The sequence below is a fragment of the Parasteatoda tepidariorum genome, chromosome 7 (genome assembly GCF_982258835.1).
Source record: "Parasteatoda tepidariorum strain Cologne lab strain chromosome 7, Ptep-v5.0, whole genome shotgun sequence".
Taxonomy (NCBI): domain Eukaryota; kingdom Metazoa; phylum Arthropoda; class Arachnida; order Araneae; family Theridiidae; genus Parasteatoda; species Parasteatoda tepidariorum.
In genome coordinates this window covers 19,782,222-19,804,308 of record NC_141761.1, presented here as the reverse complement: position 1 = coordinate 19,804,308, position 22,087 = coordinate 19,782,222, and the positions used below count along the sequence as shown (strand labels likewise).

At 29.0% G+C, this 22,087-nt stretch overlaps 1 protein-coding gene across 8 annotated transcripts in view; it reads left to right on the top strand.

Moving 5' to 3' along the window:
* The window catches only part of LOC122271814 (voltage-dependent calcium channel subunit alpha-2/delta-3), a 485,956-nt gene that overhangs the window by 421,344 nt on the left and 42,525 nt on the right, over nt 1-22,087 (top strand). For all 8 annotated transcript variants that reach the window (XM_087167453.1, XM_087167454.1, XM_087167451.1 and 5 more), the window contains 12 exons: nt 339-449; nt 2,353-2,412; nt 3,878-4,079; nt 6,502-6,633; nt 7,427-7,490; nt 9,126-9,276; nt 9,715-9,789; nt 16,829-16,918; nt 19,159-19,272; nt 19,386-19,464; nt 20,732-20,781; nt 21,542-21,625. In XM_087167453.1, the coding sequence (XP_087023579.1) occupies nt 339-449; nt 2,353-2,412; nt 3,878-4,079; nt 6,502-6,633; nt 7,427-7,490; nt 9,126-9,276; nt 9,715-9,789; nt 16,829-16,918; nt 19,159-19,272; nt 19,386-19,464; nt 20,732-20,781; nt 21,542-21,625 (1,212 nt within the window). The remainder of the gene's footprint in view (nt 1-338; nt 450-2,352; nt 2,413-3,877; nt 4,080-6,501; nt 6,634-7,426; nt 7,491-9,125; nt 9,277-9,714; nt 9,790-16,828; nt 16,919-19,158; nt 19,273-19,385; nt 19,465-20,731; nt 20,782-21,541; nt 21,626-22,087) is intronic.

The window sequence follows — 22,087 nt, the reverse complement described above, 5'->3', positions numbered from 1 at the left end:
TTTTAATTGAATTGTTACTATGCTTCATAGTAAACTCTATGATCGGTGGCGTGCCCAAAATATTGCGTCGCGTGCCATAAGTGGCACGCGTGCCACTGGTTCGCCATCCCTGCTATAGGCTGTGCTTATTAAGGGTCTCTAATAATTACTAAATCCTCTAAGACTTATATGAGGCAAAATTGTTCAAAAATATTTTTGTGGTGCTGTTCTTTTCTATTAAATAGCAAAGGAAAAAAATATTTTATTTTTAAAAAAAAAAACAATATTAAATGTTCAGATTGTTAAGTTTTGCAATACATCCTTTTGTGTTATTTAAATATTCATTCTCTCATTTTCAGAAATTTAATGACTTAGGTGCTACAGTAGAATGGGTAGATGCTACAAAAATGATTGAAGAAATGCGAGTGGACGTTCAGAACGTCTTATCTTGGAAAAAACTAGCAGTTGAAGTAACTATTTAATATATTTTATAGCTCTCCTTTCCTTTATTATCAAAGCTATTTGACTACAAACGGGGCTGAACTTATGGATAATGTCAGATTTTTATCATCATATTTTATGCTCTTAATGGAAAAAAGGTTTAGAGGAATACTTAATTACTTACCTTTTATTAATTTACATGGATTTCCTTTTTTATTAAAAAAAATAATTAGAAAAAGTGTAATTTTTGAAATTTATTTCTATTCCAAAAAATTAAACAATCATTCATTTCTATACCTACATCATCTTAACTTTTGAAGCAATTGTGATAGTAAACCTACTTATGTCGGAAAAATTGGTTTTGACCTTACATCAGTGGGATTGTTATGTTATGGAATTCTATGTTTGCAAATAGCAAGTTAATATAAATATGGCTACATTTTGTAAAAAAATTTTTGGGAATAGTGAAATACTTAAAGAATATGTGCATGTTAATGCAATTGAAGGGAATATATTTTACTCTATGAATTTTCATGGAACTTCATTGTTCAGTGTTATGTACTTCATTGTTGTCTCTAATCCTTTTCTGAGTTTCATCAAGTTGTTGACTTTTAAAAAGTTGATAACAGTCAAAGGATCTGATGTTATATTCTTTCTTGTAAGTTCAATTTAGTATTCTAAACCATCATAAATATAGGTGAAAATTAAGTTCTCTAGCAAAGTTCATGACGCCCGGTGGCTGAGTGGTAGCGCTTCGTGCTCCCACGCCACAGGTCCGGGGTCCGATTCTTGGTCCAGGCAAGGTTGACTCCGCCTTATATCCCTACAGTGGGTCGATAAATGAGTACCAAGCATGCTTGGGAACTAAAAACTGGGGGTTCCGCGTTTGACTGACCACCTGACCGGAACATCTGCTCCTGCACCCCAGAGCCCAAGGTCAAGAAAACTGAGATGGGCACAGTAGTAAAAAAAATTTAAGTTTTTCTGTCCACTGATTTTGTTTTATTTATATATGTTTACAGTTTACAGAATTACAATTATTTTTCACTTGTATTTAATATGTACTTAGACCATTAAGAATAAATTTGTGTAAAATTTGGAGTATTTTACTTTCTTATGAAAATTTAACACTTTAAAGGAAAAGTGAGCTATTATAATGCTATCAATCATGAAAAGATATTATGTACCTTATTTTAGTTACATGAGAGAGAAAGTTCTATTTATATTAAATCAGTACAATATTAAATTGCCTATTTCAAATAGCTTAGAAGATAATATAAAAGTTTTATGAAAAATTTACAAGTTTGTAATTTTCCAATATAATATTTTTTATTTTTTATTATTTCTGTACATCATTCAACTTTCCTATTTAATCTATCAACTTTCCTATTTATTCAACCTTTCCAATCAATGCAGTAGAACCTTGATTATCAAAATCACCAATTAATTTGTAGTTTATAACATTTTACTAAGTGTACAAACACTGATTTATTATGAAGGTGCAATACCTGAAGCTAATAATAAAAAGAGTCAAAAGTATAATTAAATATTGCTTTTTAATACTAAATCACCATTCATATTTTTATGCTTTATAAATTGTAAATGTTAAGATGATTTGAACATTGTAATTTATATGAATAATGATTACTGATTAAGCATTGGAACTCCTATATGAGAAGTTTAAAAATTACTCATGATTTGTATTCATTTGAAAGAGTCATAGCCAGTAATTTATGAGTTGGAAATCAGAATATAGCTAAAAATAATGGTTGAGTTTTTAGCAAACTTTTCAAGTAGGTTTGGTAGCAAGTCAAGAAATGTCTGGAATAATTCGGGTCCTACTGTTCTTTTATTTCTTGCAGAAAAAAAATTAAACCTAAAATGTATGTATTCATATTTTGTGCCTTATGTGGATTTTTTTCCCTTTCTCAGCGAATTGCAGAAGTGGCAGAACATGCAGCTGCTGGATATCAATTTGATAAAAATATTAAAGTTAGTAATAGTTGCATTTTTCATTATTATTCCATGATTATTTCGAATGTTTATTGGGCTTCTTTCTTGTATCTTGTTTTAAACTTAAGCACATTATTATAAATTCATAGAAAAATTTATTAAAAAAAACGTGAAGTTATTGTTTACTAACTTTAAATAAAATAAAAACTGATTAAAAGTTTTATAAAGTTTAAAGTTCAGCTGACTTATCATTATTTTATCTACTATGTACTTTTAAATGACCTATTTAATATTATTACAAATTTTTTAAAATCTCCCTTTTATAGCATTTTAAGCATTAAAACTGCTAAGTATTTTTTTTTTATCATTTTAAAAGCTTTTAGAGTAATTAGAATAATTTTACATTTAAAAAAAAATATTTAATTGAAATTAAAAAAGTATTTTCTGAATCTAAAAACTTTTTCTTAAAAAAGAAAATAATGGTCTTCTCAAGTTTATTTCCCCAGTCACTTTGGTTTTAGATTCAATAAATACTTCTTGAAAGTAAGGAGAAAAGTTAATTCAGCTGGTATTAATTTGACTCCTTTAGGGCAAATAAAAACAAAGCTTCAGCAAATATGCTTAAAAAAAAAAAAAAAAAAAAACATAAGCTGAGTGGGCTAATATTTTTATCTTGAAAGGATTTAAAGATTAGATCGGAAATGCCTAAAGGCATTGGTAGAAAATTGATGGTACTTTTTATATTAAAGTCCTCGTGTATTTATTATGTAATTAAAATATCGGTTATAAGGAGCTTAATTTTTATACCATGCACATTTAGAACAAAAATGTTAAATAAAAAATATTTTTTGCATTGTCGTATGTATTATGATGCTTATGGATATTTTAATAGATAAATCTTTATTTGTGCTTCCTGAAATGAAAAAGCTTCTTTGTTTTATTTTAAAACATTTATTGTATGTTTCTTAAATGTTTCTATCTCTTTTTATTTTCATTAATATTATTTAAACATTGTTGTTCTACATTTAAAAAAAGTGTTGCTTTATTTAACATTAAATTCTATTTAAGGATGATATTTATCAAGCATATATCTCTTTTAACAAACTTTTATTTCGACTTAGAAATGTCTCTCTTTCGCAGTAAAAAAAAAATTACCCTCCTATCTTTTATCGGCCTTTGCAAAGCTTGTTCTCTGAATGTTTTGAGATTTACAAGTTAATTTTTAGCAGCTGATTGCCGTGTTTGAGGGAATTTTGATTTAAGATTTTTTTTTTTTTAATTTGACTTTATTTTCCTGATATTTTTACTTTATTTTCCTGTTAACATATGTGATTAGTTTGATAAAATTTAAGAAGAAAAAAAGAAATCAAATTAGAGAGCTAAACACAGCATTTATGAAGGGTTCAAATATTGTTTTTCCACACATTCTGTTTAATGATGCTTTCTTAAGTTTGTTAAATAAAAAACAAAGCATATACAATAAAATGAATTTTTGTCATTTCAGCATGAATATTATAATGCTCGAATGGAAGAGAAAGAGGTTGAAGTAGAAAATAATGAAATTGATTCTAATGATGTAGTAACTAAAAGAAAGCCCAAAAAGAGTATTAGAGATCTAGATATGAAACCGCACCGAAATTTTGCTAATGCTCCTGTAAATTTCAAACATAGCTCTGTTCATGTACCTACAAATGTTTATGATAAAGGTAATGTAAACATTCCGCATTTTTTAACTGAAGTTTTTTAAATAAATGCTGTTGTTTTTTCTACACATGATATTGAAGTCATCTCTACTTTATTTTACATGTAACTAATTATAAAAAAAAAACATGCAACTTGCATTAAAGAAGTAAATATCATTAATAATAATTTTTATTTCTTAGATATAAATAGATTTTACTGCCTGTCCACCATTGAAAGGCTATTTATTTTCAAACAATTTTTGTGACTGGAATGTCATTTTGCTAAACTATCCTCATTGGCACAAAGCTTTCTCCCAGCTTACTGTCATTTCTTTTATCTTCCTTTGGTTTTAGTTTTTACTAAGGATGTAATTAACGAATATGGGACAAATTCGGTCCTTTTGCATAATATTCGGTTAGCCGAATACTTTGCCAAATATTCGGCAAAGTATTATCTGGAAAATTATTTTTCAACAAAGTGTTGTTTTTTTTTTCTTTAGAGGAAGGGTTATTTGAATAGATTTAATAAAGGATTATCTGAAATCGTATTTTTTACTATGCATTATTAGAAGATATTTTTACGCGTGTTTGTAAGTTCTAATTAAGTTAATTAGTTAGTATATGTTTTGAAAGACAAACGGAAAAGCGAAATGTGAAGAATCATAACTAGATTACTTTATACTGAAACATGAGTTTTGTAATGCTGATTTTTTTTTTTTTTTTTTTAATATTTACATTCAGGCAAATCAGTTTTGTCGTGTTTTCAACATTTTGTGTCTTAAAAATTGAGAACTTTTTCTTATTTTTTCATTTTCGTCTTTTTTTCTGTATTAACACTGCATTTCCAATCGACTTAATTCTTTTATTGTCACATTTTTCCTGTACAATAAGACTGATAACCAATGACATGGAAAACTGTTATTCTCAACGTTAAAGTTATATTTCAGAATTAGGAAGAAAAAACATTTCTGCCTCTCTTTTGCTAACTTTCATTTTTATCGTCATTTTTTAAAGAGCATCTCTAATGAACGTTATTCTTTTATGGTCACTTTTTTGCAAAAAAGTTGAATTGAGATTTTTTAGTATTAAATCTTAACTTTCATTTAAAAATTAGAACAATTTTTGTTTTGGCTTCTATCTAGCTTTTTCAAAAATATTTTTGTTTTTATTATGGCACGACAATTAAGAGTATTTCTATTAGTCTTTAAACTTCATTTTTTCTTGAAAATAAGGTAATTGGAAAACTGAGATGCTTAGCTTTAAAATTTTCTTTCAAAAAGTCATCGATTTTCTTTGAGAAATCATCGAATTTTATTTTTTCGGTTTTGCTTTTTTCTATAACCTTTTTTTATATGGGCGTTTTTATGATACTGGTACTTTTTTAAAAATGTTTCCGATAAAGTTTTTTTCTCTTTCAACGTATTACAGATAATTTTTTCTGGAAAATATTATTTTTAGCATTAAAATTTTGTTTTAAAAATGAAGACAATATTTTTTTTTCTATTTTTTTTTTCAACTTTGCAACTTTAGTTTTTTTAATAGCTGTTAGAGAGTTTTTTTTTATCTTAAATGTTTTTAATTATTTTAATATCTGATTATCTTTATTACCCTAAGCATTTTTATTGAAGTTTTTTTTCCTTTACCTCATACTAATAATACAGCTAAATATTGATTATTTTTCAATAAGGACTAAACTTATTTATTTATAAAAACTGGCATTTATTAATAATTTTAAAAAAGGTTGTTATTTTGGCGCCGAATATTCGGTATTTGGCCAAATCACTATTCATTACATCCTTAGTTTTTACATAACCACTACTTTAATTAAATGACTTGTACCATCTTATGACTTTCAATCAACTTATTCTTGTTATATTACAGACTATTGTCATATTGTAGTTATTTACCAATTGAACTTACTCAAAAACTTTTACTACCAATTGTCATGGTATGTTACTGGTACTTTTGAATTTAAAACCTTTCAAACTAAGCTACCTGTACTCTACTATAATTTAACTTTCAGTAATATTCAAATGGTGGTAGAGAGATTATTTTTGTCGTAATTCGTTAATAATTAAACTTACTTGAAAACTTCTACTGCCAATTAAAGTGGTACTTTATTGGTATTTTTAAATTAAAAAAAAACTTTTAACTTTCCTTTGAAATTACTTATTTGTACCATGATTTAACTCATCTGTCTTCTTAGGTGCAACGGGCAGTATATTTCTGCCTTATTTTCTTTATGCCCTAATTAAATTTGCACAAATTCTCTTTTTAAGCTGAGTCTTTTTAAATTTATTTGATTTTTGAAGAATGTTTTAACTATTTTTAAAGCTTCTTGAAACCTCCTTCTTTTGTAATTTTTTATTTTTCTATTTTGGTAATATTAGTTAGAACTATTTGTTTTTAGTGGATATTTTTGTTACATTACTATTTTCATATTTAGATCCCAAGGTTCTCAACTCCATAAAATGGTCAGAATATCTCACTCCTGCATTTCGAAATAATCTTGCTGTTGATCCATCCCTAAATTGGCAATATTTTGGGAGTAATACTGGTTTTTTACGCACATTTCCTGGTAAGGAAAAATTTATGATCATTTTTTTAATAAATAAGACTTATTCTTGTTGGAAAAAAAAAATATGTAAAGTTGACTTTTAGCCAGTTATGTTTTTGAAAATATGATTTAAAACCTAGCAATAACCTTAGACTTTAAAATAACTATTGCCTGTAGAGCAAAACAATTCCCTTCTTTTATTGTTATAATTTATTTTTTTTTCGCATGTGTGTGTGATTAAAAAATAAATTTCCCCTAAAATCGTACCTAAATATTTTACTACTATCATATTATATTGATTTTGCAATAAAAAATAGCTGCAATTAGCTATTGCAGCTATATAAAAGCTGAAACTGCTACTGTTATCCATTCAGAAGACCATGTCTATGTTAAATATCAAACTTAAAATTTTTTTATTGGATAATCTTTTTTAAGTGTAGAAACATTAAAGTATGGTTATAATTGATGTATTTCTAGTTTGAAAATGGAAAGGGTAGACTGCAGTAAAATTGACCATATTAGTCTCTGATAACTTATATTTAATAATGTCACTTAATGTTTTATAAATTATCTAATTTTTTTGTGTTTCTTTTATACAAATTATTTTAAATTAATTGTACTCAAATATAACAAGTGCTTTAGATTAACTAACTAGTTTTTGAGTAATACTGTTTCAATTTATCTTTATTTCAATTCCAGTCTCTGTGATATAAAATTAAAAAAATCATACATTTTTCTATTTTGTTAAGCAATTAATTATTGTTATTATTTTTAAGCTATCTTCACTTTCAAAAGTTTTTCTTCCTTTTTACAGCCACTACTTGGGTCAAAGAAGGCAGGGAAAAGCCAGACCTTTATGATTGCCGAACTCGCTCTTGGTGAGATTTAAAATTTTGATGGGATATCTGAAAATGTATTTTATATTTAAATGAATTCCATTAAAAGCTTTATTACAGGTTTTCCAGAGGTCTTAATTTTAATAAGTAGTTACAAAAATTGAATGTCACTTAATAATGATGTTACTTTATTTAATTATTCTCATAGCATCATTATAAATGTTATTTTACATTTCCCATGTTTCAACCTTTAGTATTATGCTTAATGGATGGGACATAGTTATCATTCCTTCCATGAAGCATATTAGTATAGCACTATATATGAATGTTAATATAAAGCAATACCATCATTTATATCTTTGCAATCTTCAGATGTATAAAATTTTAACTTAGTTTAATAAAATCAAGCAGTTCTAATAATATTTATTAACCTTTTGAAATTTAAAAAAAAATTAAGCAAGTTAAAACATGGTTATTACAGTTTTAACATATTGTAAAGTCTGGTTTTTGTTTTGTTTTTTTAAAAATTTTAACTTATGAAAGATACTATAGATTGGAGTAAATATAAATGACGCTAAGAATTGATTTAGCAAAAATTTCTAGAACTGCTTTTTTTTCTAAACTGGGCTGTATGGTTTTAAAAACTTCAAATCTGATATTTTTATATTGTGAAATTACCCTATTGCAACTAACTGTGAGAGGAATGCATTAGTTTGTGAAAAAAATGAAAAGGTTTACAAAACTGTAACTTGTAATAAGATATTCGTCGACCACAATTTTCTATTTTATTTAAGAAACTGATACATATATGTATAATTGGAAGAAACGTAATATTTCAAGTATAACTATTTAGATTGCAGATTAAAATCTGTAAAATTTAGGAAGTTTCCTTAAATGCATCGTAGTTGCAAATGCAGCTTACAGGGGATGCCAACTTAAACTTTTCAGTTTTAGTTTGCAACCGACTGAATATCAGTTTGATTCACATTTAAAACATGCTATGTATCTTTGTTTTAAAAATTAATAAGTTTTTTTACCTTCATGCAATTCTCTTTATTTCTTCTCACTATTTAAAAGTTCTTTAAATAAGTAGGCTAGTGGTAATTAAACATATTTTGTACATTTATATAAATGTGTGTATATATATATCTATATATATATATAAATTTTGTTTGTGAATCAGCATCTTACTCTGCCTTTTTTTTTTTTTTTTTAATGCTACTTTGTTGATATATATATATATATTTTTTTGTAATATTATAATGTAATATTAGAAAGCACTAGGTTTGCGGCTATAATCGTTTGAGCTGATTACTAGATTATATCTTTTCATTGTTAAATTTAAAATGACTTTTTTTAATAATTTTTTCTTCTTTTCCTTAAAATCCTCCCTTTTTTGTTTCTTTTCTTGTTCTCTTTGTGTTTTTAACTTACATTATGGGTTCTATGTACTTGCAGCTTATACACAGTTAATAAAACTTCATAAATTCTTACTTTTTCTATGAAATTTTTAATAAAACTTCATAAATTCTTACTTTTTCTATGAAATTTTCTCTTTTCTTTTATTTGTCTCTTATGTATATATATATATATATATATATATATATATATATATTCAAGTTAACTGTATCCTCTGTTTTCAAATATATTTACTTTGTATTTCTTTTGTATTTTCAGGTATGTAAAAGCTGCTGCCTCAGCAAAAGACATAGTTATACTTGTTGATAGTAGTGGATCTATGACAGGAATTAGAAAAGAAATAGCAAGGAATGTTGTGGCTGATATTCTTTTAACATTAACAGAAGATGATTTTGTCACTATTCTTGGTGTAAGACAACTTTATATATTAATTAAAATTATTGAAAAATTTATTTTTAGATTTCATTTAATCATGGTTGATAACTTTTAATCCAAAAATATACTAATGATAAGTAATGGAGCATCTAGGATAATTACAGTGACTGAGAATAGATAAGGATTCCAAAAATGCCGTATGAGTTTTCACTCATTTATCTTAATTTATTTTTATCATTTGCTGTGCTATTTGAAACATTTATTCTATTATCATAAATGTTTATTATGCTTTAAAAAATAAGTGCTTGTTACTTATATTGTCAATTTTAAACTTGTCTACTATTTTCTGTTATTGCTATCGGTTGATGAATTGCTCTTTAATGTTTAAATTATTTTCATTATGCAGACTAAAAAAATTAGAATTGTTCCTAAAGTTTTGGTTGTAATGTATGATTACTATTTTCATCCCTAGTTTTCGGACGAAGTCACTCCTGTTGTTCCTTGCTTTGAAAATGCTTTGGTCCAAGCAAATGAAGAAAATATACGAGTATGAAAGTTAAACTGTTTACATGAAATTTCTTTATACATTTCAATTATATATTTGTCTTTTTTCTTTTCTTTTTTTTAATGAGTAATGTTTTGAAACTGTTTGTATGTTTTATATAGCACATTTTATATATTTATCATTTCATTAGTCAATTTTTTTAGCATATCAACAAAAAAAAGTTTTTTGCTTTAGCAGAACTTCTTATATATTTCTGTTTCATGAAATATATTTGGATTTATCTTTAATTAAAATTCAGTGTGTAATGTAATTTTAGATGATGCTTGAGATAATGTTATTAGTTGAAATAAATTATTTAATATTTTAAGGGTTTTTAGTATTCAAATAAATTCTTCATAGCATTGTAATTTTTTTTTATTCTACAACTTATTTATTTATCTGAATTTAACTTATGTTAGAGATTGTTAGAGATTGTAATATGTTTTTATAGTTGGTGTCACGTGACTCTGACTGCTGCTGCTTTCATTTAATTTTTATTCTTTAACTTTGGTTTTTATGTTGGCAACCTTCTTGAAATGTTTTGTGTTGATTATTTAGTGTTCGAATTAGTTAGGTTTTGAAAATATCACTAAATTGAGATTGCTTTAGAATTAATAAATGTTTATTAAGTTTTAATTTGTATCTGTTTATTCATCTGTAGAACTAGTAGTTCATTTGAATAACATTAAAAAGGCGTCCGTGAAATTTATTTGTTTGCTGCGATTTACATTTTCTGGCGTCCGTGACAGGACATTTTTTCCGATTCGAAACAATGTTTCAAGCAGCAAAAGGATTTAAAAAAGAAGATTTGTTGTTCGTCGCTGAAGAAATTGGCGCAACATTACCACAAAAGGTCACAATATCGGAACTGAAAGAAGCAATTTTGAAAAGTAAGCAGTATTCCGAAGATCCACAGTTTGTTGAAGATATTTTGGTAACAACTGTTAGTGACCGGAAGCATAAAGAATTGGCAGAGGCGGATCAAAAACGATTAGAATATGAAGAAAAGCAAAAACAGTTAGAATGTGATGAAAAGCAAAAGCAATATGAAGAACGGGAAAGAATAAGATTACATGAACTGGAGTTGGCGCGAATTCAAGTAAACTCGCCAGTGGCAATAGCAGGTGAGTCCGAAAATTCTATGATTACTAGTGCTAGGAGGAAATTTAATTTACCCAAATTAGAGTTTCGACAATTCAGTGGGGATATCAAGGAATGGTTACCTTTTTGGAGCCAATTCCAACAGATTCATCAAGATGTAGATATTGCTCCCGAAAATAAATTTCAGTACCTTATTCAAGCTACTGTAAGCGGATCTAGAGCGCGAGAAGTTGTAGAGAGCTTTCCGCCAACCGGAGCTAACTACGCCAAGGTAATTGATAGTCTGAAAGCTCGGTTTGGAAGAGATGAACTTTTGGTAGAAGTTTATGTTCGCGAACTATTAAGATTAATAGTTTCGGTTCAGAAAAATGAAAAAATTTTAATGACTTCTCTCTATGATAAGCTTGAATCGTACCTTAGAGCATTAGAGACACTAGGAGTAACAACTGATAAATGTGCTTCAATACTTTATCCAATGGTTGAATCTTGTTTTCAAGAAGAGTTCCTGAAAGCATGGAACAGAAGTCCTTCTTACGCAGCTTCAACTGATGCTAAAGAACGACTGAACAATTTGATGAATTTCCTGAAAACCGAAACTGAAGGAGAGGAAAGAATAAATTTAGCCATGGCTGGGTTTGGTTTGGGTTCAAGTGAAAATCGCCAAACTTTTAAGAAAAAAGGAAAGCCTTTGATTTCAGGTAGAGTGCCTACAGCTGCCAATTTACTTACTGTGGCTTCAAAAGAGGTAAAGAAATTATGTGTTTTTTGTTCTGGAAAGCACTCCAGCTCAGACTGTTTCACCGCTCAAAGGATGAGTTTAGCCGAGAGACAAGATATAGTAAGAAAAAACCAGTGTTGTTTTGCGTGTTTGAATCCTGGTCATCCAGTACGTAAGTGCAAAATGTTTATCAAATGTATTGTATGCGGTAAAAGACATGTGCCACTTATGTGTGAGAAGCTAGATACCCGAGGTAAAGAATCAGGAGAAAGTGGTGAGAAATGTGAAAGTTCTGAGATTAACATGTCTAACATTACTTATGGTCCCAAAGTGTTTCTTCAGACATTAAAAATCAAACTGGTTTCAGATAACAAGGAAATTCTAGTGAGAGCTGTATTAGATTCCGGATCCCAAAAAACGTATATTTTGAAAAGTCTCGTGGAACAAATGGGATATACTCTGGTAAGAAAAGAAACACTTATACATTCTTTATTTGGTGGTATTAACTCTGATAAGTATGAACACACATGTTATAGAATTCGATTAAGAAATCCTAAAAGCAGCATAACTTGTAACATGGAAGCTTTGGATCAGTCTTCTATATGTGATAACATTACACCTGTAACTTCAGGTCCGTGGATCAAGGAGCTTCAGGAAATGAAGATAACTTTATCAGATATTGGTAATGAATTGCAACCTGTTCAAGTACTTCTTGGAGCTGACGTGATAGGGAAGCTTATGACAGGTCAGCGTAAAGTATTAACTTGTGGACTTGTCACCATAGAAACTTTACTTGGTTGGACTTTGTCGGGAAAAGTGCCTGAAAGCGATACATCTTTATGCAATTCTATGTTGGTAACTTCTCTTTTAGTGAAAGAAATGGATATATCAGATATGTGGACATTGGATGCCATAGGGATACAGGATCCATCAGAACAGGAGACTAAAAAAGAACTTTATAACGCTTCGGTAGATCATTTCTTAAAGACTGTTAAAGTTGAAGATCAACGTTTCCTTGTTAGTCTACCTTGGCTTGACGTACATTTGCCTTTGCCCGACAATTTTAATTTAGCACTAAAAGGGTTGCAAGTAACAACTCGGAAGCTTAAAGCAGAAAATTTGTTTGAGGAATATGGAAATGTTTTCAAAGAATGGGAACGAGAAGGCATCATCGAAGAAGTTCCTGTAGAAGAACTGAAATTGACTTGTCACTATATGCCACATCGTCACGTAGTGAAGGAGAACAGTACAACAAAGATTAGGCCGGTGTTTAATGCTTCGTCTAAACAAAAGGGACATCCCAGTCTTAATGACTGTGTTGAAAAGGGCCTAAATTTGATCGAATTAATTCCTTCCATAATGACAAGATTTCGCCTCCATAAGTTCGGCATAACAGCAGATATACGCAAAGCTTTTTTGCAAATAGGTCTCCATAAGCCAGATAGAGATTTTCTACGTTTTCTATGGCACGACGAACAAGGTGAGCTCAAACATTACCGTCATCGAAGAGTTGTCTTCGGTGTTTCTTGTAGTCCCTTTTTGCTTGCGTCAACCATACGATACCACTTAGAAAACAAACTAGATGAAGCCACACAAGGAAATGGAAGATATCCTGAAGGCATTATCCGCCAACTGCTACTCAGTTTTTATGTAGATAATTGTTTAGTTAGTGTTGAAACTGAGCAAGAGTTAGAACAGTTTATTGAAGTTGCCACAGAAATTATGGCTGAAAGAAAATTTGATTTAAGAGGGTGGGAGTTCACTAATCCCGCTGAATCCACTGTAAGGTCAACAAACATTCTAGGAATGATATGGGACAGACAAAGTGATACTCTTTCCATAAATATTCCTGATGTTAATGAAACAAAGAATGAAGTGATCACAAAGCGAAATATTTTATCAGTTTCACACAAAGTTTTTGATCCCATAGGGATAACCTGTCCAGTGATGATGCGTCCAAAACTTTTGTTACAAAATTTGTGGAAGTCTAAAATTGGTTGGGACGCTGAAGTTGATCAAAAAACGGGCGAAGAATTTCTAAGATGGTTAAATGAGCTTGAATGTTTGAAGAATGTGAAGGTAGCAAGATGGTTGCACTGCGATAAGGGAGTTGAAAATATTTCACTTCATTTTTTTTGTGATGCAAGCAAGTATGCCTATTCGGCAGTAGTCTTTCTGCGAGTTTGTTATATGACTAATGTTTATGTACAGCTGGTACAAAGTAAAACAAGAATTGCCCCTTGTGGGAAAAAAGAGACAACAATTGCAAGATTAGAACTTCTTGGTGCCACAATATCTGCTCGTCTATCCACTGAGGTACGAAAAGAGTTTAAAACCCACAATGTGTATTTTTGGACAGATTCCACCACAGTGTTAGCTTGGTTGAAAAGAGAAGAAACGTGGGGTGTATTCGTACAGAACCGTGTTCAAGAAATTAGGAAACTGACACCAGTTCAAGCATGGAGACATGTACCTGGATCCTTGAATCCTGCGGATCGGCCAAGTAGAGGTTGTTCAGCTAAGCAATTGTGCCAGTCAAAATGGTGGGAGGGTCCCTGTTGGTTGTACCTTCCATCCCGTGAATGGCCAACTAACGACTCAGAGGAAGATGTCAATGAAGAAGAAGTGATTAGAGAAAAAAGAAGAACGATCGTATCTTCAATTGTAAATATTGAAGTTACAGAAATATGGAGCGATCATTTTTCCTCTTACAGTAGAAACATCAGAGTGGTGTCATGGATTCTTCGTTTCATACATAACACATCACATGAAAATAAATTAAAAGGTAACTTGAGCTATGAAGAATTCAAAGAAGCAGAAACTCAAGTGCTCAAATCCATGCAATTAAAAGTGTTTCAAGATGAGAAGTTTCTTAACAAAATGCAAGCATTTAGAGATGAAAAGGGATTACTGCGAATAAGAACCAAACTTGTAAATAGTGATGAAACTGAAGATTTTAAATTTCCCATTCTTTTACCTGGTAATAGTTTCGCTATGAAGTTAATACGAGAAGAGCATGAGAAATCAATGCATGCTGGTTCTTCTATCGTACTTGTCAGACTTAGGGAGAAGTTTTGGATTCTTAAGGCTAAAAAGTTAGTAAAAGATGTCATTTCTAAATGCGTGACATGCAAGCGTTTCAAATCTAAACCAGTTGAAGTTCCCTTCGCTCCGCTGCCTAGAGAAAGAGTTACCTTGACAAAAGTATTCGAGGTAAGTGGTGTAGATTATGCTGGTCCTCTCTACTTGAAGTCAAAAGGAAAAGCTTGGATCGTTTTATTTACGTGCGCCATTTACCGAGCGGTCCATTTTGAACTGGTACAATCACTCACCACAGATGCTTATATCCAAGCCCTCAGACGATTCATTGCCAGACGAGGCCGGATTTCAATCCTTTATTCCGACAACGGCACAAATTTTGTGGGAGCCAACAGAGCATTGAAAGCATTAGATTGGGACAAAATAGCCGCATACTCAACCGCTCAGAGAATCACTTGGAAATTTATTCCACCTACCGCAGCATGGTGGGGTGGGTGGTGGGAGCGAATGGTCAGCATGCTCAAAGAACTGCTACGTCGAGTTCTAGGGAAATATACCATCGATTACGAAGAACTCTACACGATATTGTGTGACTGTGAGTCAGTAATAAATTCAAGGCCACTCACTTACATACAAGATAATCCAAATGAATTAGTACCGTTGACACCCGAAATGTTTATTCACGGTGGCGGTAACAGCGAAACACCAGATCTAGATAATGTAGACCGATCTTGCCTCATAAAACGAATAAAGTATTTACAGAAGCTACGTGAAAATCTCAGACAAAGATTCAGAAATGAATACCTTGCTCTTTTAGTCCACAAAGGGGTAAGAAGAAATAACGTTTTAGACGTTGGTGATGTTGTGTTAATAGGACATGACAATGTCCGTCGCATCGATTGGCCACTTGGAGTTATTTTAGAAATTTTTCCTGGTAAAGATGGTATTCCTAGAGTTGCAAAACTGAGGACCAGTAAGGGGGAAAGGATCCGTCCATTTCAAAGGCTTTACCCATTAGAAGTGTCTACCAAAACTGATATTGAGGTCTTAAAAGCTGCTAGAAGGACTGACGATTTTGTAGAAAACAATGAAGCTTTAGAGGTGAATTATTTTCCTAAAACTAAGTCGGGAAGAATCATCAAAGTTCCTGTTCGGTTGGACTTATGAGCATTCTTTTTATTTTTAGCTCTAGTAGTTTAAAGTTCCAACTTTCGTAAAATTTTGGTTGCAAAGTTCAATAAGCCTAACTTTGCAAGGTGGGAGTATGTTAGAGATTGTTAGAGATTGTAATATGTTTTTATAGTTGGTGTCACGTGACTCTGACTGCTGCTGCTTTCATTTAATTTTTATTCTTTAACTTTGGTTTTTATGTTGGCAACCTTCTTGAAATGTTTTGTGTTGATTATTTAGTGTTCGAATTAGTTAGGTTTTGAAAATATCACTAAATTGAGATTGCTTTAGAATTAATAAATGTTTATTAAGTTTTAATTTGTATCTGTTTATTCATCTGTAGAACTAGTAGTTCATTTGAATAACATTAAAAAGGCGTCCGTGAAATTTATTTGTTTGCTGCGATTTACAACTTATTTTAAATCTTTATATGTAAATTAAATACTGTGTTTGAGTTATAAATTTAATTGCAAAAGTTCAGAAAGCATTTCTAACCAAAACACATCTATATTCTCTACTTTTTTTCTGTATTTAACGTATTTTCTATTGTACAATTCAATCAGACGTATAATTTAACATATTGTTACCTTGTTTTTATAAATTATCCTGTTTTAACTGAAACTATGTATGTAAGATAGTATTAGTTGTCTGTGTAAGATAAGATGGCAATTGGCTGTTAATTAATTGAATGGCTGGGACTTCTGAACTAAACTACAATTCACGTCTCAATCTTAGTTGAATATTTTTTTGGAATTGTGATTGCTTTGAAATTGTTGATCATTTGATCGTTCAACTGTTCAATTTCTTCATTAAAATTGTTTTTAAGAAGAATTTTTTTTAATTAAATTCATTACAATAAGCCATGTGACACTTTATTGAAGAACTAAAATTTAGTCTTAATTTTTTCTATCAAATTGGTTTTCTCTTAATGCATGTTATGGCATGAAGTTAAACAATATTTATGTATTTATTTTTTGTGATACATACCATAATTTTAAGCATCATACTTTTTAGGAATTTATGAAGCATATGAAAAAAATGGAGACAGCAAATATAGCAAATTTTACATTGAGCTTGATAACAGCCTTTGAAGTTCTCCAAAAAGTAAGTATCATATGTTTTAAAATTAAATAACATTGTCATTAACTTGCTGAAATTATCATTGAAACTAATATTTTGTGCAGTGATTGATTTGTAATTTTTTCCCTCCGAAAACAGGTATTTCAAACATGAAATATCTGTTTTCAATGGTTGTGAATCTATCAATTCTATAATGAATAAGTGATAAAATATTTCAATTTTAAAATACTGTGATATAATAAGTGATATTTTTCCTGAAATTTTTAGCATATTTTCTGTGTGTTTATATCATTCTGATATAATTGATCAGAAGAATAAATATGTAACTCATATTACTTTTACAAAAACCTCTAAAAAGTTTGATAGAAATTTATGAAAATTGATATTTTAAAAATTAGTGTATCTTTTAGCCTTAATAGTATTATTTCACTTTCTGTTTTATCTTTTTTGTCCATTTGATTCTCCTTGTTTTAACCTAACAGCCTAACATTCTCTGTTCACAAATATATATGACTAAAATTTCATCTATCCCTTTTAATTGTCAATTCTAAACTCCAATCAGCATAAGACATAGTTTAATTCCTATCAAACTAGTTTCTCACTGCTAGAAATCGTGAAATTAGTGCCATACAGAATAGTGTATCATGAGAAACTTTATTCTCAAAATTTCAAGGTGATAAATAGTTGTCCCTGTGGTTTTAAATTTATCGACAAAAAAAATTTTTATCTCTAAAAATATTAGTTATATCATCATAAATATAAGACAAATTTTAGTCATCTGATTTAAAAATAATAATAATAAATTATTTATGAAATGCAATGTTTTAAGTTTCTTGGAATTATTATGAAAACCTCAATCTAAAAATTATAGTTTTCAAACATATTCCAAGTTTTAAATATTTCAATTCATTAATATTTTGTTCTGACATTTTCACTCTAAACTTTGTTTTTGAACTTGTATACATATTTCAGCTTAAAATCTAAAATTTGTTATATATTTATGTTTTTTAAACATTAAAAGTTTTTTTTTTTTTTTTTTTTTTTTGGACCTTTAAAAAGAGAAACTTAGGGCTCATTCCACAATAACTAAATGCTTTTGAATTTGACTAAAAAATTTTTTGTGAATATGTGAGTACTGAGGTCAATCTTTTATCGATTTAAAATTTTGAATTTCAAGAAAAAAAATATTTTACAATGCTTCGAAAATTTTATAGTAGAGAGAAGATTTTATGCAAAGCTGACTAAAATGCCTAGATGTTGTTTAAAAAATCAATTCATAAGTTGTTTTAGTATATTACCTACTATTGTTTCTAAAGAAATGACTATGCTATCGGGAAAGATGGTAGTTGGTGGATTTTGAAATATACAAAAGTGTCAGGAACCTGTTTATTAGCCATCTTTTTTTAATGATAATTTTATTATTTAGAAAATAATATTCTACATGTTTTTTTTTTTTTTTACAAGCTACATAATTACAGAGATTTGAGTGTTTTCAAAATATTTAACATGTTCTTCCACAAAGCTGTGAAAACTGCAATCAAATAATATCGAAAATAATTAATAAGTTAGCGAAACCTGTTTACTTTCTCAAAATTTCCTTATGTTAAGGATCTGTTCTGCCAAAACAACTTAATTGTAACCGTCTGTTTACAGGCTTTCTCTTTACCTAAATTTAATCCGCTGTAGCACAGCAACTCCAGTGATCCAGAAGGCGCTACTAAGATATCTAATCATATATATTATGTAACATATTAACTTTCAACACTAAGAAACTTCTTATAGTTGCCTTGACAACAAAAGAATAAGAGCAATCATATTTAGAAATTTAACTTAATTGATATTTTCATATTGTGAAGAGTAGTGTATTTACTGAATGCTTGGACTGTTTTCTTGTGGAAAAGAAAGATTTGTTTATTGTTTTGTATGTATGATGTGAGAGGCCATAGTAAGAATCTTGGATTAGCAATGTGAATTTTGATGTTGTAAATAATGGTATTATGGCTTTGAATTTGTTTGGTGCGAATTTTATGATTATTGAATAATTGCTAGCAACTTCATGTGTATCTCTCGTATTCATGATATCTAATTTGCTTTACATTAAAAAAAAATTTTGGCTCCAGGAATGCACTATTTTCTGAACGTATTCTTGTATCAACTTTGGTATTGTTAACAAGAACAGATATTTTATCAATATCAAATATTTTTGTTTTTCAATTGTTTTCATTCTAGTAAAACTAAAAATAACTTTTACTTTATTGTTGCAGTACAATCGATCTGGATTGGGTACTCAATGTAATCAAGCTATTATGATAATTACTGACGGAGCTCCTAATACATTTGAAGACATATTTAGGCGTTACAATTACCCAAATATACCTGTAAGTTTACTTGTCCTTATAAGACAGCAGTTATCAATTAAATATAATGTTGTTTTTTTTTGTTATTTAATCAAATTGAAGCAATCTTGCTTAATTTTTCTACTAATTTTTAGGTCAGAGTATTTACATACCTAATTGGTAAGGAAGTTACTGAATCACATGAAGTAAATTGGATGGCATGTGCAAATAAAGGTTTGTCTTTTTTTTTTTTTTTTTTTTGAACTATGTTATTATTTGGTTTTATCCAGCCTAGTCAAATTATATCAGGTTTACGTTGAAATAATGCTTGATTATAACATTAAATTAAGACAATCACCTTCTACACTGTGTATGTTTGTAACTTTTATTAAATTATGTTTAACTGACTTAACAGAAATCATAAATAAAACTTTAATCCTACTTCTCTCCATTGGTACAAGCTTCATGTGCCCATTATTTGCAGTATGGGCTTTGTATCCAACTTTCCTGTTACTTTAACTTGGTCTAGCTTGTAACTTATAGCTTTTTGTACTACTTGATATTGTCCAACTGACCAAATCTGAGTTTTATTCTACAGTGCCATTTAGCAGAAAGGGAGAGTTATATTAATTTCTAGATGCAAAATCTGCTTAAATAATTACTAAAACAAAGCATTATCAAATGATTTTACTAAAAATAAATCTTTAAACAACAATAAACAGCAGAGTAAAAATTGGTGATGTAAAAATTAAACTTTTCTGATAAATATTTCAAATAATTGCTATTGACAGAGAAATAGTCTACACTCTCTTTCATTCATCTCTGAATAAAATGGTGAATGCCTATTTCTAGTTCCATGCGATATCTGATAATTGTCAGCAGTAATTTAATCAAAACTGACTGGTCCCTATTTTATTCCTCTTCCCAATTTTGCCCATCTCTCCTATTTACAAAAAATTAGTGATCACAAAGATATTCATTCTTGTATAAATAATTATTTCCTGAATTTTGAAATAAATAGCATTTAAGAGAACAACACTGAAATATAATGCAAGTTGTTTTATAGTAATCAATGAATAAAAACTAGAGAACAAATTTTATTTTTTGTCAAAACTGGACTCAGAAAACTTAAGAAATTTAATTGTCATATTGTGTGTGCTGTCAGATTTTTATTCCGCCTCCTTTTAGTGATTCAAATACCTGTCTAGACATCAATGTTGTTGAAATTTCCATTGCCTGTTATGATATTTTGACTGCGGCTTCATTTTGTAATTTATGATAGAATCAATGCAAATATCTAGTTGTGTTAGTACAAAAAAATTTTACTCTGGATTAGAAATATAAACATGGCTTTGTGATTATTTAACTTAATTTAAAAATTTTTAAACAAAAATTCATATTTTATTTTATTTTTTTCAGTTTTTCATTTTATTCATTATGTATGTGTATGATTTTTAGTCTTCCACTCTCAAGGGCTTTAATATATTTTACTGTTTTCCAGGTTTTTATACACACATGGCTACACTTTCTGAGGTTCGGGATAAAGTTCAGGTCGGTGTATATTTTTTATGCAAACTTTTTTGTCTCTAGATTATTTGGTTCAATAATCTTTTTTTTTTTTTACTAAAAATTTTATTACTGGTTGTTCTATATTCATATTACATATGAATATACAATTCTATATTCATATTACATATGAATATACAATTCTGTATTCATATTACATATAAATATAGAAGGGCTTATTCAAATACTATGAAACCATGTTTTAGACTCAAATAACAGTTTATTGTTAAAGGATTACTTATAAAAATCTGATTTTACATGAAAAAATATGAAGAAATTATGAGAAAAATATGTGAGAAAATAAGTATTTTTAGTATTTGTGCAATATAGTACATGAATTATTCTATAAAAAAATACCAAATTGGGTGTAATTAATTGGAACTCGCTAAAAACATACAATTTTCTCACATGCACCAATTCATAGTCTTGGACTTCATGGATTTTAATCAGAATAAAATTGAAAACAAATGTGAGATGAGGTGAATATTTTTACTAAGAATTTAATGGTTAATATTTCTTAAAATTAAGACTGCAATGTGATCTCTTTTTTTTATCATATTCTACAATTTTGTTAAAAATCATGTAATGATTTTTAAAAGACTCCTGAAAGCTCTTTTGTCACTCATATCTTTTCCTTTTATCAACATTTGAAATGCATAAATCTTTTTAAAAAGTTTTTACCAAACATTTGGGGGCAAATTTTGTCGGGTATCAATTTAATGAACTTCTATTCTTACTGTTTCAGAAATATGTGCCAGTTATGAGCAGGCCTGTTGTTTTGTCTGGTACACGACCATTTGTATGGACATCTGTCTATGCAGATGTGCCGGTGAGTTGTTAATTTAATCCTTTTTAGTATTTAAATCTTAATTTCTTACGTATATGTCTGTTTCTATGACACAGATGTTTTTATCAATATATTTCATATGAACTATAATTAATAATTGAATAAATGTTTCTTAATGTCTCATATTTTGCGAATATCTAATATATGAATACTGAATGTCCTCTATAAATTGTAATACAAATATAATTTAAGAAGTTTTACTTCACTATCTTGAATTATTATTATTATTAAATTAAAAAATTTTTATTTAAACTTCATAGGTTAAATATTTCCACAAGGGTTTGACATATTTTTGCATTTTTTCTGCAATAAAAATTTATTAAAATAATAGTATTTGAGCATGTATCGGAACATTGTTTTTAAGTAATAAGCTAATAAACTCAGCTATATCATTTTAGCCGCAATTTTTATACCACTTCAGCTATACTACTTTAAAACTTGCAT